The sequence below is a fragment of the Haliotis asinina genome, chromosome 4 (genome assembly GCF_037392515.1).
Source record: "Haliotis asinina isolate JCU_RB_2024 chromosome 4, JCU_Hal_asi_v2, whole genome shotgun sequence".
NCBI classification, from domain to species: Eukaryota; Metazoa; Mollusca; class Gastropoda; order Lepetellida; family Haliotidae; genus Haliotis; species Haliotis asinina.
Window position 1 is genome coordinate 64,645,842 of NC_090283.1, and position 27,661 is coordinate 64,673,502.

Sequence of the window (27,661 nt, forward strand, 5' to 3'; positions counted from 1 at the left end):
AATTGTGTCCATTTTTTCATGAATTTAAGACAGTTTTAAGAATTTGGATTTCGTTGCAATAAAGCAAAGTCTTGATACTTTTTCCCTTTAAGTTGTTTGTCAGAGATCGTCTGTTGAATAAAAAAGTGTCAAACTATATCAACCCGGCATATTTTGATTGTCAGAACACTTCAAAGTTGCTCCAATAGAAAAAATTGGGGTGTTGCTTGATTAATTTCCAGGTGTATAGATGCATATTCAAAGCGCTATCACCCTCGATAGCCCGATAGATGTCCGTGAGGCTCTTGAAAGTTATGGTTACATGATTTCATACCACCGGGTGCCAATTTTCTGCTGGGTGAAGCGGCTATTTTGATCAAACTCACTTGCCTGAAGTGAGACCACATGTAACACACGTGCTTTGTTCTGAGGCAAGACTGAAATCCTAGAAACTCTTAGGAGCAGGCTGCCATAAACGAAACGGTCACCCATATAGGGCGGTAAGCACTCAAAGTTGCTTAGTTTCAACTGAATTGTGACCCTGATCTTAATGCACAGAACCACACACAACCATTTAATGTTGCTTGACGTTTTTTTCTGAGGGTATATCTTTTCACCTGTGAAAGTCCCACCGTTCAGTCATACTTATCTGAAACCTGATAGTATGACGCAAACTCTACATTAGGCGATTCTCAAGGAGCTATCTTACATCTGAAAAACTTTGCTACTTTGTATAATATGTAACATTCAAAGGTAAGATGTTTAACCACCACAGAAAATAAGGCACAAACTCTACATTTGATCATGAGCTGTGGTTTGACGGAATCATGTAAGTGTTTCTCAAAATAATGTCTTGCTTCATTTAGGACGTTCGGTTACTTCTAGTGGGAAGGTAAGTCCCAAAAGATTCGAACCGAACGTTAATCTTTCACCTTTTTACCCGGAGTAGTATTGTCATGTTCATTTGTGGCTAAATTTGTCGACATTTTCCAGCAGGTGAAGGAATGGTGTAAATCCAGCTTGGGTCCACACATATAGGAGAGGCACTGTAAGTTCCCATGGCCCCTGATGGTGATCTATCTTCAGCTGTTGACGATCAAGAGTCCAGTTTTACATCGTTTTGTCTAAAACAGTTCTGAAAATACATGCTAGCCAGTTTGAACACTTTTCGTGAAAATATAGCTATCTTACAGTCCGTTCAACTACTTGTATGCATTGTGTATGTTCTACATGTCCCATCACTATGTGGCTGAAATAATGTAGAGGTGACGTTAATTTTTACTACACTCACTCTTTCATTAACAGTTGTAAAATTTCCGGTTTGACGGTGTTTAACAAACCCATAAATACGTGATGGTGACCAGCGTGGAGAACACGTTGCATGTTTCTTGCTTATTGCTTAACGCCGACGTCTTGAATATTTGAGGTGAATAATGACGGTCTGTAAATACCAGACCAGTCAAACCAGTGATCAAATCATGTGCATCGATCCATGCCATTGTGATAAGATGACATAAGCCAACCAAGTCAGAGAGTCTGACCACCCGATCCCCTTAGTCCCCTTTTACGACAATTATGGGTTGTTTTAGTAGTACTGATGGTAAATGTTTCGTTTGGTAGTTGAAGTGATTAAGTAAATAAGGAGGTTAATGGGTGGGTTTTGATTGATGGGATGAGCTGAGTGAGTCGATGAGCCAGTGAGTGGGTTGGTGTGTGCTACCTAGTATGGTGGCCGAATGCCGATTGTATTATCTTAAGTTTACACTTACATTTACATTCTCCATCTGTGATAATAGAGGTATTTCATTGTGACTCGTCGACATTATTTTTCATAATTTAATTGCGTGTATTATGAATTTAAAGTCACGATGTGGCAGAAGTTGCCGACAGGAATATAAATCATAACTCATTCATGCCGACTCAACCAGTGCGAAGCCAAATCGTCATGGAAACTGAGGCTCTGGGTCAAATGTAACGGAATGTCATTGTGTTAGACAACAATGTAGGTAGATAGGTATGTAGGTATGTATGTATGAGTCTGAGGAAGGAAGGGTGGGGGACCGAAGTTCTTTCATGGCAGGCTGGGCATGTGAATATATTTGACGCTGAAGTCAACCATCTATGTGCATATGTATGTGTGCGTGCGTGCGTGTGTGCGCGCGAGAGAGACAGAGACAGTGAGAGAGAGAGAGAGAGAGAGCGCACTGGGCGTGTGTTCAGACCATTAAGCACGGAAAAAGTTGCATTAGCCCTAGTTCACAAATGACCCCATGACGTGAAAGTTGATATATGACTATCAATTTGCTACGGTGTTCCCATGTTTTTGTTTGTAGTATATTTTAAGTCACGATGTGGCAGAAATACTTCCGCTGTGACTATACAAATTGCTCACTCAACCTGGAGTCCCTTGCAGTGAGGGAAATTGATAAAAGCGACCTAAAACCCAACTCACTCACCCCGTACATTTTCCTGTTACGTACGTGTGTGTATTTTCTATATTATCCCAATACATGCATCGATTATCATCCTGCGCCCAATCGAGGGATGAATAACAGGCTGTGTATAATTCTGTTGACGTTTTGTTATCAATATCCATTGACTGCATTGCCAGCTTCCAGCTGTAATACTGTAACAATTGCATGGCAGCACTGCTATAAATGAATTATGTGCCAAGATGAAAACGCTTATTGAAACATCATCTGTGATCAAACAGTAATGCATAGATAAACACTGTCACAGCTTGCTCTGTCAGTGGAAGGATAGTTCTAAATAGCTGACAAAGCTTTGAATGGACATGCTTCACGGAAGTTAAGCAATCTCCTGACTGTATTACTATTCTGTTCAAAACGCACGCATGAACAATTTTACATGTTTGATGTACATTTAAATGAAGCTACAACAAAACAGCCGATATATATGTAGTCAAGGTTAGTATCAGTATGGAGTGTTACGTGATCGATGATAGAATTCTAAAGTAAGTACAAAACAAATTGAGTCAGAACTCTGTGTTGTGAGAACATCTTCACAAGGCTTCTGCTTTCATATTCATTTTGTTGAATAACACAACAAAAACACGAATATGCTCATTCATAAATATTGATATTGATTTGATGTCAGAATATATTATGACTATATCATGACAATGTGTGTATTGATCACAATCAGTAAAATCAGGCGTTTGCAGTATACCCAAGATGATCTCCGGTATCTCAGAAGCAATTTCTCAGCATGCTTACCTCCCACTTTTCCTCATATTCGCTACCTCAAGTGAGCCATTCGATTCTCCTGAAACCTGTATGCAAGTGTGCACTTACAATTAAGATTGCTTACATCGATGCAGTTGTAACCTGAAAACCAGTCATGGGACCTGAAACCGCCAGACCAACACCGGAAACAATTGGCTTCCGGCAACAATTACAGGATCCCAAGCACCGCCGGAAGTTCATCCACACCTTGATATTTTACTTTTCGTTCATAGCACTGGTGAGTCTGGTTCATGTCTATGTTTTGAATGTACACGAGACACAGAGTAAACTTGAAACATATAAAGACAAACCGTTCCACACATTTTACTGAAATATTCAAGCAGATGTATAAGAATACTCGGCCTTGCACAGAAAACCTGAATATCAGTGCATTACCCTGCATTACCTAAACGTACCGATGCACAAATGCAAAGCACGAAATTCATTCTTTTGTTCACAGGGTATTTGTCGTGCCCAGCATGGTCCAGCATTCTTGGACCTGGCTCAGATCACTGGGAGCAATGTAGAAGAGGCATCGGTCTACTACACGTCCCTTGCGGTAGGAGGACTCATAGGATCGGTCTTCATGGGTGTCCTCATTGATAAACTGGCCAAACACAGACAAACACTTCTGGCCAGTTCTTGCCTCCTGACCGCTGCTAGTGCCTGTGTCATACCACTGAGTAGAAACTACGCCTTGACCACATTTATATTTGGTGTTAATGGACTACTAACAACTGCCTTTGATTCGGGTATGCATTAGTTATTGAGTTTCGAGTGAATTAATACTTAAAGTCACATCGGCAATATTGCAGCCATAGCGTGAGAACGATTAATTATAAAAATACAAATGTATTAATAGCACATACATTGTAAAACCCTGTAAAACGAAGGGCAGTAAAACTAACTAGAATATCACAGAGTAGAATGTAAAACTACTGAATAGAACTAAAACAATGTATCTATAGAGAACGGTATAAAAATGAGCTATAGGTTGCCAACAACTGAAGGTAGATCACCATACTAAGGACCATGGGGACTTACAGTGCATTTGCTTCCTGCATGGACCCTAGTTGGATTTCCACCATCCCTTCAGCTGTTTGTAATTTAGACAAATCTAGCCATAAAATGACCTCCTCAAATCTGGACTGACAACCCAAGTGGGTATAACCAATATACAGTTTTATTGCACTTCTTCTGCATCAGATCATGGATATACGATCTAATTGTAGCTTTATAATCAGGGTATGGAATAAGAAGTGGAGTCACAGATTTGTTGAGTGATGCCTTGGCAGCAAGATCAGCCATTGTGTTGCCAGAAATGCCAACGTGGCTTCGTAACCGACAGGAGACGATGTCGTATTGGCCAGTAGCAAGATTATTATACAGTTCAGTTATTTCTATTAAAAGTGGATGTTTACATGACAGGTTTTTAATTGCCTGGAGGCAAGAAAGAGAGTCGGAATAGATAATATACTGTGTATGTTCTCACGCTATGGCTGCAATATTGCCGATGTGACTTCAATATATTTAAGAGCCGTTAATATAGCGTTTGCTTCCGCTGTGAAAATAGAACTGTTATCTGGTAATCTGAAAGGTATTGTTCTGGATCCAATGACAGTGCACAGCTGTTTAGGACCAGGCAACTTAGTTGGTACACACAGCGTGGCTGGCTGAGTCAGGAAGGGAGAGAGAGATAAGGCAGTGCGGTTGGCCTGTACATTCCTGAGCCCAGATCTAGATTGCACATGCTATATAAAACCTGCACGTGTATTACGTGTACTCCCTTTAGACGTACAATCGAATTTAGTCAAGGTTGTCACAGACATCACTACTATCTACTATTATTTAAGAAATATATTTATGTATTGGATTTATTCAGGTAGAATCTGTTCATTTTCAAATCACTTTAAGAGGTGTTTGTTTTACCTGCAGTTCAGTATATATGCACATTGAGTGTGTTATCTAATTCTACCAATACAGTCATGCTGTCATATTCAAGCAGGGTATTTGGCCTCAAAATTGTAAGGAATATGGACTCACTGTTTGTAAACTGCTAAATCCATCCACTGCAGGTAAGATGAGAAGTATGTACTCACAAATGAAAAGAGTATCGTTATCACACTGTAATCCACAATTCACTGTTTGCATGGTATGAATGATTATGTCATTTATTGCTGTATCCTGTACCATATATTATTGACGGGGTACACCAATGTGTATCAATATAACAACGAGAAGAGCCCTTATGATTTTTTCACTGACTTTGTTGGGACTGGAAGTACGGACTGCACACCCGGTGATATCTGCGTGATTTCATATTTCATCTTGTCAGATTTCACTCCCTATACGCCGCTTCAACAGGTTGATGGTAGCGTGGACTTGCTCGCCTCCCTGCTCCCCATGCAAGCCTAATCCAAAACCCCAGGTGTTGATCCAGTCACACACATGATCCTCCAAAAAATGTATTTTGGGAGTAACGCTACTGGATGGGAATTTACGGCGATAAAAGGACATGTACAGCTTTATCTTCTTTTTGGTTGATGGAATTTCTTCACAACCTGTTGGCTTGTCATGACTGATAAGTTGATGAACAACAGAACATTTCCGGTTAAGCTCCTCATACACATCTCTAGTCCAGTATGCCCGTCAGAGAGGTAAATCATGCTTTGTCATTTTGCAGGCGATGGTTGTAATGCTCCTGCAAAGGTGTTCATACACTTGGGGCTCGAGATATTTCTTACAATGATTCCCAAACAAAGGAGGCCTGGAGTACAATTTTATGTGATTTCAACACTTTGTCGAAATTTGATGTAACTGGGCCTTTTCTTTCCTTAAGTTTGTTTTCTTGGGTCTTTCTTGATATTTGTTTTCGTAGTTTCTTTAATGTTTCTTGTAATTTATTTCCTGTACCTCCAAATGGGCGAGAGGTGTATTGTCCTCCATTTCTTCTAACAGGTTAGTTAATTCTTTCTCCTTCTTTTCCAGTTTTTACATTTCACGACTTCTCAGAATGTATTCCCCAAATTCAGTATCTGGACTTTCCTCCTCAGTCATTAGAGCATGACATTGTCCTCCGATGAGCATGTCCAGTTCATGGCATTCTCGTTCCAGCATTACATGATGTTTTTTCACTACTCCCAGTAACATATGCAAATATGGTGGACGTACTCTGTTGATATGCACTGGGAATAGAGGCTGGTGGATGGCATTGTGGTATGCCCCGGCATTTTCAAATTTACCCTGTCCCTTTTCTACAAACTGTCTGTGATCTCTTTTCAGCGTTTTAAGTGTTCTTACCTTCCCCATACTCTCGACTTTCGGGGTCCTTCTGTGTCTGAAATTTTGAAGCATGACACCACAAGTCAATTTGGCAGCTGCGCCAGAAATGCCGTACACCTTGGATAAGAAATCATTATCATCAAAGAGAAAGATTCTAAGGTGTTTTCCGTGCCATGCCTGTCCATTAAGTTGCTTGATTTGCTCACAGTATGATAAAAGTGCTATTTCTAGATTTTTTCTGGTGTCCTTTGCCTCAAAAATGTTGAAAATGACAGTATTGTGTTTTGAATTTGGTCATGAAAGATTTGCTATTTGTAAAATGAGTTTCAATGAACCACCGCCGCGGTCGCCACCTATTTTCAACCAAATTTCATCCTCTGGAATATGCTGTGCGTGCCATGTTAGTTGACCTGAACAATAGTAATTATTGAGAAGTTCTGTTACGAACTTCGGCAGATCTTTCACGTATGCCATTGGGACATCTGATTTTGCGCGTTCACCATCTTCGTTGGTTGTTTCCATTTCAATCATTTTGGAGTTAATGTGGGAAGTTAAAATTTGAGACTGTTCTTTTCTCTAAAATGTTTCGTTTTCAAATTTCACGCCTTGTTTTGACATTACTTTCTTTTGTTTTCGATGTGGCGTCCAGGAAAGTCCTAAGTAAGCCTTAATCGCAAGCTCTCAGTTTGCTTCTAATGCCCGCTTTTTGGCAAATATTTTCACGTTTTTTCATGGGAATACTTTTCAACTCGGATGAATTGTGACACTTCAACTAAACATACTTTTCAGTTTTAAAGGATTCCAGACTGGTTTTGTTTACTGTGACCTACCTTGTCAAGATTTCTACAGACAGTCATTAATCTTCATTTATGGTTTGCCACAAAGTAAAGGGTTATGGTAACACCAATTATGTTAATACAATGTTAGAGTGGAAAAATAGTTTGAGTTAAGCTTGAGATGGACAGGGTTGCTAACTTGGTCACCATCTTTAAATGATGATGCCAGCCATAGCAACGGTTTCTACACGCATGCGCAAGCCGTGACTCATTACTCGTTTCGCTCTCAGCAGAAGGCAGACTGAAGAGCCTGTCTGGGCCAGATATAAACAGCTGTGAGTGGCACAAGCCACTGTGCCACCGTCCTTGGACCCATCTGTAAATAAAGATTGTATTTATTGTAGTTACATTTTAATTGATTATATTCTTGTTTATATTTTAATTTATATGTTTCTGATTTTTTAAACCTCGTCAGTGTTAGGTCAACTTCGGGTCTAACTAACTGCCAAGGAGGAGACGAAAGGAGATACATTGTCTAGCTCAATGCCGCCGGCAGACAGGAAAGGTTTCACTTTAAATCCCAGAGGCGGAACAAGAGAAGACCTTTATTGTATAGATCCTCATAAAGAGGATTAAAAACACAGTTAAATGCAGGATTGGCCTCTTTAGCATATAGTTTTGTTATATACTGTAAGGAGAGTTTTATACGTCTTTGAGTAAGAGATGGCTCATCGATCGGCCTTGACGTAAAGACTGTTAATAGGAGAATGACCCAAGACATAGTCTCAGACCTTGATGGTGGATTGAATCAAGTATTTTGAGGTTGCTTTTACGGGCTCCACCATACACGATGGAGCCATAATCAAGTTTCGAACGGATGCGAGATCTGTATAAGTGGAGTAGGTTAGTTTGGTCTCCTCCCCACTTTGAATTGGAAACAACGTTTAGCAAATCAAGTGCCTTCAGGCATTTAGTTTTAAGGGATTTAATGTGGGGTAGACAAGTTAGATGTGAGTCGAAAGTAAGACCAAAGAACTTGGCCTCCTTTACTGCTTTGATGGGGGTGCCATTTACAAATAATTCTGGATCTTTATGCGGTTTATACTTTCTGTAGAAATGCAAGCAATTTGTTTTTCTTATAGAAAATTTAAACCCGTTTTCAAGTGACCATTTAAAAATTTTATTGAGACAAATTTGTACTTGCCTTTCTATTGTATGCATATTTCTACCTCTACAAGAAACATTAAAATCATCCACAAATAGTGATCCACCTACTGAATCACTTAAAACCTTAAATAAAGTCACAGACAAAATACTGCCTTGTGGAATACCGTGATCTTGATGACAGTTGTCTGAGAGGGTTGATCCCACACGTACTTGAAACTGTCTCTGATTTGGCACCCGTGGCGAGCAACCTCCTCGTGGTGGGTGCTGGGTAACGTTAAGACCTCGCCGACACCGTAGTGGACCCGGGGTGAATAGTTGGTCCACCAACCCGTTTGCCGTGGGTTGCGGCCCTGTGTCGGTGGAGGAGGGGATCCTGGTGGTTGAGGGCAATGGGAGCAGGACCAGTGTTCCTACTGCTCAAGAAACCTTTTCGGCCCTGACTTCACCTACACGGGAGGTTGAATGGGCCTGGTTCAACGAATCGGCTGGTCACGCTAAGCCCTGAGCATTACTATATGTAATGTTGCACAACATTTTGAGAATTGTAATATGTATATCATTAGGTCTTGGCCGATTTTTGGATATTCTGAATTTCAATTTTACTAACTGATGTTGTTGCCTAGAGTCGTATGCCCAGAAATTCTTCTGCTGGAGTATGTCATCCGAGTATCCTTGGTGCTGTAAGCTGGAGGCCCGCTTACTTGAGCATTGTCCTTGTGATACTCCGTGTTGGGTTGGGAGCGCAGATGATGAACCATTAACAGTAACTATGGCTTATGAAAACTCAACAAACAAACCAAAACGTCCACATGATACTGACCCTGTTGATACTGACCATACACCGTCTGCATCGATTGAATATTGGCCGCGTTTCATTGTGATTGAGACTCCTGACAAGATACCGTTGAAGTTGAACCCCTTTGCTGTATCCAAGGGTACTCAGGGCATTGCAGGGGATGTGAAGAACATAAGACGCTTTTGTTCAGGTGACCTGCTAGTAGAGTGCGGAAAAAAGCAGCAAGCAACTAACTTGCTGAACATCCAATCTTTCGTGGGCATTCCGGTCACCGTCTCTGCACACAATACCTTGAACTCAAGGAAAGGTATCGTTAGAGATCGAGACCGATTGTTTGATGATATGTCGGACCTTGATATAGGCCCATCACCCCAACCCTGACCCCGTACCGTACGGGCCCGTATGAGGGGGTCCCCCTGCGTATAAGGCTATGCTAGAACACGAACGTAGAAATAACGTTGTGGTTTATGATTGGTGACCTTTGACCTCGGGTCGCCATAGCAACCGTGTGACGTCACACTATGACGTCATCGATGACGTCAAATTCCCAGAAGCATGAGCGAAAGTAACGGTTATCTCGGCCATTTTGAACCCGACTGCCGACGTGTGAAGACCGTTTTGCTGGGACTCGCCGTGCTAGGACTGTTCGCCGTAGCGAGCGAGATAGCAGTACAATTGGATTATACTGTGCACAACAAAGATTCTTATAGGAATTGGATATTGGATTTACAACAAGGATGGAGGAACGACTACCAAACGAAGGTAAGGAGGAAGTAGCACTAAAATCGTGGTCTATGGTCATACAAACGTTGGTACCCTTCGAAAAGTATAAGACGAGTGACCTCAGACGTAAGGTTGACGACATGATCAAATCGGTCAGCGTGGACCACATCATCGTGGACCACCCCGCGGAACAAAAACAATGCCATGAGGGAAAAACCTCGAAAGCATGGGATGGAGTGCATCACTTGCACGTCGGATTGCGAACCAAATTCGCCTACCATCTCACCAAAAATTACGCGTATACTAAACTCGCGAATTACTGTAAAGAAAATTTCCCACCCCATCGCCAGCCCAACGTTCAAACGATGAGGCATCCGGTGGGATGGTTGAAATACGTGTCACAGCCACCGAGAAAAATCACGCACATGACATCGTACTGGCAAAACCTACAAGCTAAATCACAAGCCACAAACGAACAGACGGACGTCTGTACGAACGTACGAGACCGTCTCAACACAGCAGAAACAGAAATCAAAGAATCAAAAAATGCCACAAATCTTCAGTTTCTGATCAAACTAATCCAAACTCATAATGTGAAACAGCAGGGCGAAATTCTTACGCTCTACAACCAAAACAGGCTCTCTAAAAAACAAACAGCACAATTGTTTGAAATTATAGCCTGTGCTAACTACAATACTTTGATTACAAAAGCCATGGCTCTCGAATGCCAACGAACGCAAACTTTAACGTTCGACGAGCTGGTCGACGAATACGAATCGTCGCACAGCAAAGACGAACACAAATACGAGAGTGTGGAAACATCCACGCAAATTTTCAAGAAAATATGCTTGCATAACGGGTGGGTCATTATTTATTTATTATATTCCCTCGAACTAGTACTAGATATATCTAGTATTCGAGAGCCCCTTGCCGTGCCGTAGACCTCGTACCGAACCACCCCGTATAAGGGGGTCCCCCTGCGTAAAGGCTAATACTCGAACACGAACGTCAAAAAACAGTCTGTCGCTAAGCAACAGAGGTCAAAGGTCAATGACGTCATAAAGTGACGTCATCGATGACGTCAAATTCTCGGAATATGAGCGCTTGTAACGGCTTTCTCGGCCATTTCAACTGCGAACACCGAAGGCTAAAGACGTGTCTCGCACTCGGAACATTACTGTGCCTTATCGTCGTTGGAGGTGAACTAGGCTATTCATTGGAATTACTGTGGGACGGTGTTAAGTCCAACAAAGAGAACATTCTTATTCCTGTTAGGATCTGGTTGTCACCACGATGGAACTTATCGAAACAGGTAAGGAGCCATTAGCATCACCTTCATTGTCGAAATGGTCGATAGTCATACAAACCATGATGCCCTATGAGAAATTTAAAACGACTGACTTGTCCAATAGAGTGAATGACATGCTGCAATCTCTGGGAAATGACTGTATCGTTGTTGACCATCCCGCTGAGACACGTGGGACATCGTGCAACACTAACGAAGTAGGAAGGGAAAATAAAACGAAGCCCTGGGATGGAGTTGATCATCTCCATATAGGGATCCGTACCGCATTCAAATACCACCTAAGTAAAAACTACGCGTACACGAAACTAAACGCGTACTGCAAGAAAAACTACCCCCCGCACCGACAACCTAACACACAAAAGATGCGTGCTCCCTCGGCCTGGTTAAGGTATGTCACCACACCACCGAGGCGGGTTGTGCAAGCCTCAGACCATTGGCAAAAAGCCACACAAGAGATGAACGACACACCACTCGAACCGCGACAACCGCGACAACAACGCGAACCACCGTCACCCAAATTAGATCAAAAAGAAACTAAAAATGCTCAGCATTTACAATTCTTAATCAAACTTATCCAAGATAACAACGTGAGACAACCAGGAGAAATCCTAACCCTGTACAACAAGAACAAATTGACCAAAAAACAAAGTATGACGCTCTTTTCAATCATCGCAGGCAGCAATTATTCGACCTTGATTACCAAGGCGTTAGCGCTTGAGTGTCAAAGAACTCAAACCCTGTCTTTCGACGAGTTACTGGAAGAGTATGACAAACAACCCATGCAAGACAACACTAGGTACGAAACAGAAGAAACATCGATTCAAATTCTAAACAAAATTGTGCAACACAACGGGTGGTGCAAAGACGATTTTCTAGAACAATTAAGAGCCGTCTTAAACAAGACACACGCGAAGAAAAATACCTTCGTGCTTCTCGGTCAGCCTAATTCAGGAAAGAGTATGATCGTACGTTCGCTGATCCCCATCACGCGATTTCATGCTGAAATCAAGATGGGAAGCAACTACAATTTTGTGTTTCAAGATTGTGTTGACAAGAATTTAGTGGTGATCGAGGAACCCTGTATCTGTGATGACGCCCTCGTCGAGGAGTGTAAGCTCATCTTCGAGGGCGCCGACACAATGGTCCATCGTAAGAACACCGGGGACGTCTTGCTGAAACGTACGCCTGTCGTCATAACGACCAATACATCCATAACTAAATATTTTCCACAGGCGAAAACGGCTATGGATGCGCGTACTTACACATACAAGACCAAGACGGCACCCTTCCTTAAAAGCGTAACAAAACAGCTAAACCCACACATGTGGTACACACTGTTTCGTGAGTTAGACGAAAGAAAGAAAGCCCACTTACAAAGCATACTGCTCGATGACAGTTTTGACGAGGACATTAGAAACCTCCCCACCGTCCTCTTTGACAATACCATAGACTTGACAATGACGGACGACGACGAACTTACGGTTCGACAGTCGGCCAAAGTAAACAATGGTGATGTGAAAACTCCTTTCCGTGTACATTCCCGTTCCAGATCAGACACGCCCACCAACACACCACGCTCAAGCCTACGTACCACACCTACAGCTCCCCGAAAGGTGGAAGCGAGCAGAACAAGACTATCAAAACGAAGAGTCCTGGATCTACCGGACCTCCAAGATGAAACAACGACGACACAGTCAAGATAGAATGGGCAAGCCCACTCTCCTACATCCCCTACAACAAATGTGCAGCATCCATGACCTCAGCAGACATGCAAGAGTTCGAAACACTGGCACTAAAATACAGAGTAAAGAACTACGGATTCGAACTCACAGCATTCCAAGGACACTTCGAGGCACCGGGAGTAAGACCAACACAACCAAGACAGGGCATACCGCAAAACTTCCAACTACTACTAAACCTGGACCAAGACAACAGCCTAACACCACTCAACATAAGCAACGGAGTGGAAGAAACAGACCCAAACACCACGTGGTATGAAAAACAAAGAAAAAACATATACAACAGAGGATCACACAACAACGCATTCCAAGAAGCCATGCCCACCGACCCCAAAGACACCATACTACCGAGACTCATCATAGGAGGCACCTTCCCAGAAAAATGGCTGATAGAAAACACACTGTCGCCAGAAACCATAGACTGGGACAAAACAGCAAGAACGGAAATGGACCCACACATACTCTACGATCTATACAACGACCACGAGACATCAGTCATAACACCAGAAGTAGACGTAGGATACGTGCACGAAAACCCATCCAAACAGTGGGTCATGAACGGAGCAATGTACGAAAGAGCAGGATGGAAACAAAAACACGAATATCCAATACCGCTAAGAAAACAAAACTGGGAAAAACTATCACCAAAATACACACCATTCACAATGGAAGTACAATCAGACTGGGACGTCACAAAACAAAGAGTACAAGCAAGAGCAGACTCGACACACACCACAACAAATCTGGCATACCAATTCCCAGAATACGCACCCATAGCAAGTCTCATGGTATACCCCATGTACACCGTATCGGGAAGAGAAATGACACACACAACAGGATTCGTGCAAGCAAGACTAACCTACAGAGCACAAGTAGAACTGCTAATCCAAAACAGAATACCACTCTTCCCACACTTCAATCCACGCAATCAATTATGGACAGCACTACAACACAAAAATGTAAGAAAATTCTCCACAGACAACGACGCAAAAACAGAAGATGACAGACAACAAAGTCAACAAACAAAATTCATACCGGGAGATTGGCCAGACCAACCAAGCATCAAACCAACCATATTCCAAGCAGAAAGACACATAACAGTAGACGAACCAGCAATGACACCAACAGAACACGCAGCAGCATCGTGGATACTGAAGGAACCAAGATACATCAGAGTAGAAAACGACAACGAAGTCTAAACACAGAGACATAAAATCTACGTTCGTGTTCGAGAAAATATTACAGGAATAAAATTGTACGTTCGTGTTCGAGATAGCTGTACTATATACCAAATAAAACTAAGCAACAATACCAAACTCTCTATACGGGCAGGGGGACCCCCCGGTTCTAGCCGGGTTCGTTTACTGTACTCATTATTTATTTATTATATTCCCTCGAACTAGTACTAGATATATCTAGTATAGTTGTACCGGTACAACTATACTAGATATATCTAGTACTAGTTCGAGGGAATATAATAAATAAATAATGACCCACCCGTTATGCAAGCATATTTTCTTGAAAATTTGCGTGGATGTTTCCACACTCTCGTATTTGTGTTCGTCTTTGCTGTGCGACGATTCGTATTCGTCGACCAGCTCGTCGAACGTTAAAGTTTGCGTTCGTTGGCATTCGAGAGCCATGGCTTTTGTAATCAAAGTATTGTAGTTAGCACAGGCTATAATTTCAAACAATTGTGCTGTTTGTTTTTTAGAGAGCCTGTTTTGGTTGTAGAGCGTAAGAATTTCGCCCTGCTGTTTCACATTATGAGTTTGGATTAGTTTGATCAGAAACTGAAGATTTGTGGCATTTTTTGATTCTTTGATTTCTGTTTCTGCTGTGTTGAGACGGTCTCGTACGTTCGTACAGACGTCCGTCTGTTCGTTTGTGGCTTGTGATTTAGCTTGTAGGTTTTGCCAGTACGATGTCATGTGCGTGATTTTTCTCGGTGGCTGTGACACGTATTTCAACCATCCCACCGGATGCCTCATCGTTTGAACGTTGGGCTGGCGATGGGGTGGGAAATTTTCTTTACAGTAATTCGCGAGTTTAGTATACGCGTAATTTTTGGTGAGATGGTAGGCGAATTTGGTTCGCAATCCGACGTGCAAGTGATGCACTCCATCCCATGCTTTCGAGGTTTTTCCCTCATGGCATTGTTTTTGTTCCGCGGGGTGGTCCACGATGATGTGGTCCACGCTGACCGATTTGATCATGTCGTCAACCTTACGTCTGAGGTCACTCGTCTTATACTTTTCGAAGGGTACCAACGTTTGTATGACCATAGACCACGATTTTAGTGCTACTTCCTCCTTACCTTCGTTTGGTAGTCGTTCCTCCATCCTTGTTGTAAATCCAATATCCAATTCCTATAAGAATCTTTGTTGTGCACAGTATAATCCAATTGTACTGCTATCTCGCTCGCTACGGCGAACAGTCCTAGCACGGCGAGTCCCAGCAAAACGGTCTTCACACGTCGGCAGTCGGGTTCAAAATGGCCGAGATAACCGTTACTTTCGCTCATGCTTCTGGGAATTTGACGTCATCGATGACGTCATAGTGTGACGTCACACGGTTGCTATGGCGACCCGAGGTCAAAGGTCACCAATCATAAACCACAACGTTATTTCTACGTTCGTGTTCTAGCATAGCCTTATACGCAGGGGGACCCCCTCATACGGGCCCGTACGGTACGGGGTCAGGGTTGGGGTGATGGGCCGCCAAATCCAGAACTGTTCCCATTATTCATTTTCCAGTTCGAGAAAAGGCCCATAGATCGACGCCGAAGTGGAGGTTATTATACTAGTTATGTATCAATGTCACTTTGAGTGAGTAGGTCTGGTTTGGGAGATTTAGTAAGTTCTTTTGACGTGCTGTCTCCGTGCATTTGTAATATCAAGTCATCACAGCGTTTCCATGAAACAGCGGGAGGTTTGACTTGGTTATAAAATGGAAGCTGATGCAGGAGAAGTTTCGCTGTGATGGGAAGATGGACTTTCTATCCCCTTCGTAGGACTTACTATCTCCTACGTAAGACTTCGTATCTCCTACGTAGGGGTTATCTCCTACGTAGGAGTTACTATCTCGTACTTAGGACTTATTATCACCTACGTGAGACTTACTATCTCCTGCTGGAGATGCTCGATATATTTTAATATGCATTAATTTGAAATGGTCAACTTAGTTCTCCCAGACACGGAAACCATTTCCTTTTTCACGGTTTCAGTCACTCTTAGAGTTTACAGCCATGTGTTTCATTTACGTTTAGAGTCTACAGTTATGAGTTATATTTACCATTGGAGTCTGCTAGCATGTGTTTCATTTACTCTAAAAGTCTAAGAGTCTACTGTTTCCTTCACCATTAGACTGTTGTGTTCAACTATACTACCCATCAAACGTTTAGGCTCACTAGTGTAAATGTAGTTGCATACTTCAATCAACTGTTCCAAACTAGACTTTGCAAAATATTCCATACTGTTTAAAGGAACTGTTCACACATGAACTGATGTATAACAAAACAAATGCGTAACGTTGACGAGATTTTTGTCATGCGTTCAACAAATGATTCAACTCGGCGAAAAATGGCAAATACTTATCAAACCTTTACACCAAAACGCAGCAGTTCACATGCACGACATTTGCACGTGCTTTTCAGCAATATGATGAATCATCCTCGTGCAATTAATCTGCATAAGGTTTGCAGTTGTTTCCCCCAAGTTGGTGGAGAAATTCATCTTCGTTGTAACAATGTATACATACATACCATATAGTGGATGTTTTAATTGAATCTAGACTTTTGATGGGTAGGATACTTGTTGCATATAACTTTCATGTGTTGGACCGACTGCTTTACTGCCTCGCGTTCAGTTTGCCCTATTGTTACGCGTTGCAGTTACATTTTTCTATTATGCGCTGGATATTTCAGAGGTCGTTGCACATTAGTCATAATCTGCGTGCATAGACGTGTCTGTCAGTGGCAATCCACACGTACTTATATCCTTATACTTATGCAAGCAACTGTAATGACAATCTTTTGCCTTGTTTTAATTGCGCATTGCTTTACGCCGCATTCAACACTTTTCCACTCTAGTCAAGTCACCTTGTAAACGATTAAGAAAAACACAAACCATAAACGATCGTTATGTCTGATCCAACATAGCCTCATATGAAGACAAAAAAAACTTTCGGAGGACGTGTCATAACGATAATTTCATATTGGAAACTGTTCCCCCCTCTTCCCTGTGTGTGTGCGTGTGTGTATACCCATAACTGCCATTAGATCAAGGTCCACGTCTCCCAAACATAACACACGAACACACACACACACACACACACACACACACACACATCACAGTAACACTGTGTAGTAATACTGCGTTAGTGTCATAAATAAGCATTGACGTGCATTTCTACTATCTAACGTCCTGCATAACCAAACATTTCTCAATAACCACACTTCATATAATCCGAACCTTTAAAAGGATATATACTCTTCAAAATTAGTTGGTGAACCTGAACTTTCAATTTGGATAGGAACTGTAAACGTTGAGAACGCACCACCATTTCCCTCTGTTACCACCCCTAAACACAACGCATGATATGCACGTGCACAACGCAGTAGCCCAATACACGTGCATGGGGTCCCATTCTTGATTTTGACGTTTTTTCAAGAAGGTCGAGAAATCAATTAGAACATTAAATTTGACACTCATCTTGCATCACACATTTGCTAGTGCTTGTTTCTAGTGTTTTGGGGTTTTTTTTCTGTTTGTTTTTCTTAATGAAAATCGTATGCATGCAAATTACTTGCCATCCACCAATCATCTTTCAAAATACATTCCAAATAACTATGGTTGTAAGGAAGTGCAAATGGGGATGCACTCTCAAAACATTCAGTAATATCAACATTGATTGACTTCCATGAATCTCCTAAATATGTTTAATCGTAAATTAAAAAAATGAAGATCCCCTACATTTTTAAGAGTATATTAAGTACCACGTGGCAGATAGTATGTCCTACGTAGGAGATACTAGGAGGACTTACTATCTCCTACGTAGGTGATAGTAAGTCCTACGTAGGTGATAGTAAGTCCTACGTGGGTGATAGTAAGTCCTACGTAGGAGATAGTAAGTCCTACGTAGTCCTCCTCTGGCATTTATAGCACTGGAGGGGATTTGGAACATAAACTTCCACACCGATATTGAAATAACCAGCTTTGATTGATTTTGGAAGGACTGCAAGACCATAGGTAAAGAGAAAAGTGTTAAGCGTCTTATGCTCAACAACTTCAGTGTTAACAAACTGTTTCAAGGACAGTAGCTAGATTAACTGATTGTTGCCTCCTTGGACATTCCACTAGGACAGAACCACCTCGGAGCCGTGAAACATTCTTGACATCGCCACAGACATATTTAATGCTTTTAGCAATGACAAATGGATTGAGCTTTAACTGAGTGCCATCTTCAGATGCAATGATGAGAAATATCGGCCCAGAATCTGTTACAGGTTGAAGGATTTCTTCGTCAGATGATGAGCCATCAACATGACGTCGCTTGGGCTTTGATGAACCAGGAAAAGTAATTAGAGCCATGGTTATAGTAATGTGATTCGACACTTCTGTTCCGCACCCACCATGGGGAGTCAACAAGGACAATGTCGCAGCAGAAACCAATCTGCAATATTAGGGTTACAGGGGTGTTATACTCCAATCATGAAAAGCTGTAATGACTGAAGAAATAAATGCTACGCTGGTTCGACCCATGACACCGTTCCCAAGGATTACAGAATTCAGAGGTTCGTATATCCAGACTGGCCCAGGAGCCACCGTCTTCTGGCATTGGACTCCAGGCAATGTAACTAAACAAAAGGTAATTGGTAAACACTGTGTGATAGACCTGCCATGAACAATAGCTGTGAACTACATGCTGTCCATACACAGGGGATGGCGTGACTAGCCGATTGATAGAATCGGGCCAATTCTACCACCCGTCTAGGCGAAGTAAGGTCAAAGTGGTGTGTTGGGCAATAGACCATTGGTCCAGGTTCCAACTGCCCCAAACCACCAGGATCCCGTCCTCCACCGACACGGGGGCGCAACCCACGGCAAACGGGTTGCCCAGTTTGGTCGCCTCTTACGACCAGCAATTGGGTGCTGTGGACACATTCCGTCACGGGTCCACACGATACTGAAAAACAATAATATGCTTCTGGGGTGTTAGGGGTAAAAATATCTACCAGGTCTGATCGTCCGAGGTGAAACTAGACAGTTGTGGATGGTCGGGCAGGTGGGAATTTTAAACGCTGCAATGTTTGTACTGTGAATTAAGAAGTATATTTCGTCATGATGTTACTGAAATATTGATGCTGATGTGACTTTAAATCGTAACTCACTCACTCATAATCGAGTCTTAATTGACTCCCCTCGGTTTCAGGGTTTCGCCAAAATGGTGAGGCTCCTGAAGTGGCATGTGTATTTATGAGTAACTTTACCTCAGAGTTATCACCCCTTGAAGTGATATTATGGGCCCCCTTCAAACAAATAATCAAACTTGAGTGTCATTTGTCACGTGTTACATAAAGAAGTACTGCATGATGCACACCATCGTATGATACAATGTTACAACTTATTCCTTGAAAAGTATACTGGGTTAAACCTAGGGAACACTGCTGACATCATATTCACACTGACCTTTATTGTATAGTTGTATCTTTGTATTCATATTCATATAGATTTATTTAGAATTCTCTGTTTTTTTCATTTCCATGGCAATACGTTTTACTTTGACAGAAATCGTGGGTACTGCTACTTTCTGGAACAGAAGTTTCAAAAGTGTCAATATTCCCCTTCAAGTGTGTGGGTACTCATGAACCTCATAACATAAACCAATAGTACAACTCTATGTCAGGTATCAACACAAATCATGTACATCAAGACATGGAAGCACTCATGCAGTCTGTTGCTGATACAAGCAATGCTAGTATATGAACAGTTCACATATGTATGGTTTCGTTACATCAATGTAAAGAACAATATAGCATATTTAGATGACATATTCATGAAGCGTACTTTACCATTGCGTGGGGTATTAATTGTTTTGTCTTCTTGTTGTATATGTTTCAACATGGTTTAGTTTCGCTTCCAGTCCAGTTATACCAGTGAAGGTTCCGGGGTAGAATAGGCCTACAGCAACCCATGCTTGCCATAAAAGGCGACTCAGTTTGTCGTTAGAGGCGACTAACGGGATCGGATGGTCAGGCTTGCTGACTTGGTTGACACATGTCATCGGTTCCCAGTTGCGGAGATCGATGCTCACGTTTTTGATCACTGGAGTGTCTGGTCCACACTCGATTATTTACAGACCGCCGCCATATAGCTGTAATATTGCTGAGTGCGGCGTAAAACTAAACTCACTCACTCCAATCCAGTTATGTTAGTTAAATAATTCCTTTTATGTGGCATGTTTAAAATGATAGCTGGATGATTTTAAGTAAGGTATGTTCACAGTGGGCGGTTCTACTGTTCAAAGTCAACTTGAAGCGCATGTCTGCGATCCCGAGTCTTTAACATGTGAACATTCAAATACTTGTAACCAATGTTACACCTGACATACATAGTTGTCGAAAGCTTTCAGTGCACGCTTTGTCCACAATCTCAAACAAAAGACAATCTCGTTGTAAACAAAGTATTGAGACGGGTACTCCGACGGGTCCAACACATTACCCACCCGTCTTCAAATTCAATGAAAAAAAATCACCATCACGCGCAAAACGAAGTCATGCAGCGGTAGAAACAGATAGTCAGTATATATTGAGATCTTTTGAGGGTTTCATGGATGACTGAATATGATCTTTAACTCTAACGCAGTATGATAATGACACTAGCGTTTGTAAAAAAAACAATAAAACAACGCAGGTCATGAATGTATTCACATATTAATACATTACTGACATGATCACGACCACATCACACGCTTGTAACAAGTAAACATCAACACTTTATAACAACAGTCTCATTTAAATAACACATTATTAAGGTCAAAATGATAATATTTACATCTGCCCTCACTGTCTCTGTAGTACAGAAGAAACAGCAGTGGACTGTCTTCCAGGGATCCAGGTTCAATCCCAGCTTTAGTTGTGTACGTTTGGAAAATAGATTGTTTCATATGCACCTTTGAATTGATGTCAGGTAATACTATATGTATTCACTCCCTGCTTCCGCAAATAGCAGTGGATGGAAAATGGGGGTTTAGTCAGTTTGGGAGGTGAAGTTGGAATAGAAATGAAAGGGTGTGTGAAAGAAAAGTGGCAATAGCACAAAACAGTTTTTATAAATCTTTTTATGCCGCCAAACTTCTCAACCCCCATGAAACGCTTTAAACACGTAGATATAGAAATTTCAAATGTGAGTACGAATTCCAAATGTACAGACATACTGGAGTTCATTTGTTGTTGTTATTTAAGAAATTTAAGTTCATGTTTAAGCCATGTTTATCGATATCTATTTTCCTGCTTTTAATCCTGCTTGTAATTGTGTCAATGGCAGTCAACATATGACCGCTAAATGCCGTAACGTTTTTCATTCGCTTTATTTGGAGGTTGTGTGCTCAGTTGCTAGAGGCGTTGCAATCTGTTGCGCTGAGTAGTCTCCCCTGTTAAAGCCAGTAACTCATGACTGATGGTTCAAATCGCGTTGTAATATATCCCCTTGGAAAGAATTCCTTCCGTTCCTCCATATTCTACTAGTATTTTCCGCAGATACACAGATTTAACACTAAGTGGTTCAACCCCATATATTGTACTTAATTTGGGAGCTTTTAGTTACATTTGTGAGTCCTCTAGAAATTGCTGTGTTAGATTTTTCACATAATTCTAGTGTAAAATAAATATTATTTGGGATTGGGGAACGGGAGGAGCTCTTACTATTCCATATATTGTGCAACACCCTTTGATTTCTGTGGAAATTTACAACTCTTTCCCCGATTCGAAAAACAAAACAACTAAAAATTTGCACATTTTGAGAGTTGAAGTAAAAAATATATTTAAAAATCAAAGGGGTTAGAGAAACAAAAATATTTTAACATACGGCCTTACTGTGAGCGAGACAGTATCGCTGTCAATGATGAGCTCCCGTGTCAGTTAGTATCTTCCGGTGTTTCCTATCCCAGTTCAACATCATGAATTTCGTGCAGCACGTGCGCTACAGTCAGACCGACATACTGTGGACGAGGCAGTGTTTGATGTAGTGGCGCTTTCCCGGTTATAAAACTTGGACTGACTGTACGGCTGACAATGAGACTGATTGTATCGCATTTTGACCCACACACAGAAAAGGAAGACAATGTCAGTCCGAAAGAGACACATTTGCAAATACTGAAAAGTAAATATTGTCAACAGTACCTTGCATTTATGCAAGAAGACAGCTGAGGGTATGACGATAAATGCGCCTCTATTGCCTCCGTTATAAGACGAGTAAACGCGACCATTCAGATCCATTTTGTTAGAAAGTTTTTACTGACTAGCGACCAGTTATCGCCATATTTTAGCGGTATTTACAAAATTAATCCGCCGTTCGTTAAAGTGATGAAACAGAATTAATATGATACTTAATTAGCTATTCACCGATGTGCCCAACCCGTTCACTGCTGCCGATCCTGTTTTTGCATAAGGCGGGGAAGGCTAATCATGGCCGCAGAAACAGATTTTTCTCACAACTAACTGTAACAGTTATCGCCGTTCCGATTTTCTCATACCATTCGTGAAATTATACATATATTGTCAGCACACAGTAACCTCGATAAATTGATTCTGTGACTATTTCAGTGTTTCCTTTGCTGTATAGACCCGTGAATGTCCCGCGGTAGAATAGGCCTTCAGCAACCCATGCTTGCCATAAAAGGCGACTATGCTTGTCGTAAGAGGCGACTAACGAGATCAGGTGGTCAGGTTGACACAGGGCATCCGTTCCCAATTGTGCAGATCGATGCTCATGCTGTTGATCACTGGATTTCTGGTCCAGACTCAATTATTTACAGACCGCCACCACCACAGAATAAAGTTAAGCGCATAGCATCTTTTGCCACTAGATTCTATAAGTTACCTGATAAAAAATCTTTCAGAAAAATAACAATTATCATAACAGGTTTAGTACTTTTCAGGTTACACGCAAAGCCATTATTGAAATTATCTTTTATTTAAAATCAGGAAATATGCGCTTTTATAAATTAAGCATTGTCTTTTTCTCAAACAGGTTGCCTTTATTTGAAAAGTAAAAATCAGAAATGACTGTTATATGGTAACATAATTGTCATTTTCTTACAGGTGAAAGTTTCATAGAGTTGCATAAGCAGGATGATGATAGTTATTTAGCTTTAAAAAACAGTACTATCGTTTCTTTAACGACATTTCCTTTAATTTTAAATACAAGTGATTATGATATCCCTAAGTCAGTTACTTAACGAACCTTCTCTAAATAAGGATTGGACATCACAAATATTTTAGCCTAACATTTCCACAGCGTCACACTTGGCGCTTAGCTGGAATATTCCTGAGGGTGGCGTAAAACTAAACTCACTCACTGTTCAGACTGATCTAAATATGCTGTACACAGATACTGATGTTTAACGGATAATCCAACAACAATCAGGCCGTCGACTGTACGTCTTTACATTTTTCGCCATGACAACTTTAAGAGTTGAATGGTTTATCTGTTGACCAAATGTTTTGTTGGTAAGTACTACAGCTCATCTTTATATATGACCCGTGAAGGTCTCGGGGTATAATAGGCTTTCAGCAACCCATGCTTGCCATAATAGGCGACTATGCTTGTTTTGGGTATAGCTGGAATATTGCCGAGTGCGGCGTAAAAGTAAACTATGCCTATGCAACTTTATATATCGTGTTTGCGTAAGTGTGTCTAAATGTATCACAAAATAGCTTTATCACTCAAAGGTTTATTACAAAACTGCTCTATTACAAACCAGTTTTGTCGTACATTGTATTTTTACAGTTTGTACCAGTTGATGATGCAGACGAGAAATATGATGAATATATTCGCAAGCAGTTTTATACCTTTAAGCCTTTAATCACAGGTCGGTTTCACACATTTGTCAATTTCAACTATTGCACTTTCCAGGTGACCAAGGGTGCATCAAAGTTATGCAGTTAGTTACATTACAGGTCTCAGTTCAGATATGACTTGTTTTACGTTTTATGTACAAATTTACAGTATATACAACGTTATCACAGCGGCAAGTTGTTTTATGTCCGAACGTGGAACTGAACAGCAAAGAGGACACGAAACACTTCTCATCAGACGACCATTTATTCACTGGTAAAAAAAAACCCCGCACATGTGAGGCGCGGTGACGTTACAAGTGACGTCATGTTATGACGTCATAGACGTCATATGTATACAATAACATTACCACGTGGCTGTCCACGTTTAGCTAGTGCTGTTGAACAACAACACTTAGTATATAGTTTTATGTGAATTTATTGCACAATTACTGATTTTTGGTCTGACACAAAGACTACAGTTGGCATCTTATAGATATTATCCACCTACAGACTTACCTCCTAAGTCTTTTTATATTTATTGCAGAGACATATATAAAAAGCAGAAATTACCTTGTTGGTTGATGCACAGCAAGACAACATTTTAACAAATATGAGAGGTTCTGTTGATCACAGAGGACAGCAGTTAGTACGTATACGTCAACGCCTATGCACGGCATTGAAAACTCGAAGTGACCACGTGTGGACAATTATGTAAATTTCTAAATTCTTGAAACCAACAACCAATCCTGGGTATCGTTGCAAGGAAATGTGAGAATGTGACAAAAGGCAGGCAATGATACAGAGCTGCAATGAATATACATCAACCACAACAAAATACAGAGCCCGCACAGACGAACAAATTCGATCGAAACAAGTGATATCGCCACTCCACTCGATCGTAAACAAGTGATATCGCCACTCCACTCGATCGTAAACAAGTGATATCGCCACTCCACTCGATCGCAAACAATGTACGGCCACCTTCTTTGCAGGATACGCACATAATTCAGAATTCGCACAAAAGGGAGACGTACCGGCGTTAAATGTCCTTTTTCCGGAGTAAAACGCAACAGTAGTTGCTAACATAGCAACAAACTAACATAGCAACAAGCTTTCATGTTTCACCAATAATATACTGAAGGAATAGCTACATAACACAATTTTGTTTCACTTTTATGTGCAAAGTAGTATGTGTTGTGCAGTACCTTTCCAATGGTTTTAAATTACGGGGTGATGATAGGTGTCTTCTGATACGTGAAATGTGAAACCAGTGAGTTCACGCTGAGTCACCGACATGGTCACCCCCTCCATGATGCGTCCGCTCCTTCAAGCGTGTGTCGAATGTGCCGTAACATACATGGCACAATGCCACTGTTCTTATATTTGTCCTTCACAACCTCTTTTCGATTAGCACAGCGCCTTGTAAAGTTTTTGTTGATTTCTTTGGATGTTGATGGCTCCGGTGGACTTACAGACTCATGGAAGTTGTTTAAGTCGGGCTAGGCTGTTTAATGATGTGGTTAGGAGAAAGATGGTAACACTTTTTGTACGTACTGGCTGCGCTCCTTCTGGTTCCTGTAACGGTAGAAAATTTTATATGCATATTATCTGCTTGTGAAAGTGCTATAATGAAACAAGAACACAATAGAAAAAATAATTAACTGAAAACGAGATATTCATTTACCGTATGTTATGAATTATTGACATTAATGTCAACATTCTCCTCTAAAGCCCCACCCTGTACGTATCTTTGTGTTTGTCAGCAAAGAACTTCATGGTGCGCAACAAGCAGCGCTATCAACTGATTTTGGGGGCCATAGTCCCTGTTGTAATGGTCGAACATGAATTTACGTCGTGAATCCTATCTCCTTGTATACAGTTTCTCGTATCTAGATGGAAAATAATTAACTTTGAGTAACCGTTATTGTTCCACTCCGACAACACGTGTTTATTCGTAAAATATACAACCAATATATTTAGCATGTTCTGTCCTCGTAAATAAAATCTCCATTAATTTTATAGAGTGAAAAAAAATAAATGCTTGGCCACTCCGATGTTTAAGAAAAAGTATGAGATGTCCTCATAGATCCTTAATGACAACCGTATAGCTTTTGTGAGTACTTTCGCTTTTTATAAAGGAAATTCAATTAAGGTTGTGGTATTATAGGTCTTGATCAAGCCATGGCTCTGAACAAGGAATTGGTTAACTGTGTGAACGTGCGTTAACAAACAGAGCTTTATACAGGTATATTAATAAATGGGTTGTGGATAAATAATAAATTTCATTCAATTAAGCTACATTATTTTAATGCTTATGGTTTACAGAAAAGAAGATGATACGTTGGGATAAATGAACAAATGGTAAGGAGGGGTATATGGTGAAGCATTCGTACAGAAGTATACTTGTGAAGAGAAATTTCCGTCGCAGGGGAACGCATTTGATGTGTTTATGTTACTTTCAGATTGCGGAATCATTATCAGTCGTGAAGCCACAAAAAAAATAGAAATAAAAAAATAAAACAATTCGACTGCGAGGGTCAACCATTTCGAATCATTTTGTGTAAGGACAATCAATATGCTTCAGTTACGCACCATGTTTTGGAGAGCATATTAAAACGTGGGTACAATGTGTGAATCCCATTTCTGGCGGACCTCGCAAGAATATTGCTAAGACCTCAAGCCACTAACTCACTGATTAAGGGGTTCACTTACTATTGAAAATCTATTCACGTCTGGGAAAATTACATACCGATGTGAACTTACATATTTTTAACTCTTCCAATAAATTCGATTGACTTCCTGACCAAACTGATGTTTTAAAGTGACACGTTTTACACTTGTGAGTGTATACCGTTATACACTCCTGTTTGGCAACAGTACATGAATCTGTATTGAAACGACTCACCTTCGTAACAAGGAAGTTCTTATTCCCCTTCTCCTCTTCCTCCTCTTTTTATTGTCTCTTTTTACACACTTGGGGAAAGTTCACGTCACATTTAAAGTATTGGGAATATTTCTGTTCCGAAAAGCAAATGTCAAAATGACAAAACGACAAACGTAGAGAGAAGACAACGAAATGACGTCCCCAATATAATTTTAAGATAGGAGACATGGGTATTACTGACTGAATGAGTTAAAATTTAGCGTTACCTTGGCAATAGCTCAGCCATATCGTGACCAAATGGAGACGTCACGTGGGTGTTGTGGAGTGGTCATATGAGTGTTGTGGTGAGGTCACGTCTGTGCTTTGAAGACAGGTAGAACAGCTGCCTTGACGACTGCGTCACTGGTGCAGAAAACAAGAACGACACGTCAGAGGAAGTCCGGTAAAAAAACCAAGCACAGCGATCTTAATATGTAGAGTTGGTATTTGAAGGCGCCGTGAATTGACATTAACTAAAATGATGGTTCCGTTGGTGGTCATGATGGGGATCGACAGACAGATGTACACAACACCAAGGTCAGGACTGCTGTCCCTTTCAGATAACGTCTGTGTCTGGTTTGCCATCGACATCATCTGTTGAACAAACGTGTTTTTAAAACTGAATACAAGGTGTCGTTTTCTTTCGGAGCCATTTGGTAACTCTTC

At 41.1% G+C, this 27,661-nt stretch overlaps 1 protein-coding gene across 1 annotated transcript; it reads left to right on the top strand.

The window, feature by feature from the left end:
* The first annotated feature begins 688 nt into the window (after positions 1 to 688).
* On the top strand, positions 689 to 26,880 carry LOC137282655 (sodium-dependent glucose transporter 1-like). The gene is made up of 4 exons (XM_067814443.1): positions 689 to 808; positions 3,320 to 3,462; positions 3,685 to 3,976; positions 24,617 to 26,880. The coding sequence occupies exons 2-4, from the start codon at positions 3,340 to 3,342 to the stop codon at positions 24,652 to 24,654; spliced, it is 453 nt and encodes a 150-aa protein (XP_067670544.1). The 5' UTR covers positions 689 to 808; positions 3,320 to 3,339; the 3' UTR covers positions 24,655 to 26,880.
* The last annotated feature ends 781 nt before the right edge of the window (positions 26,881 to 27,661 follow it).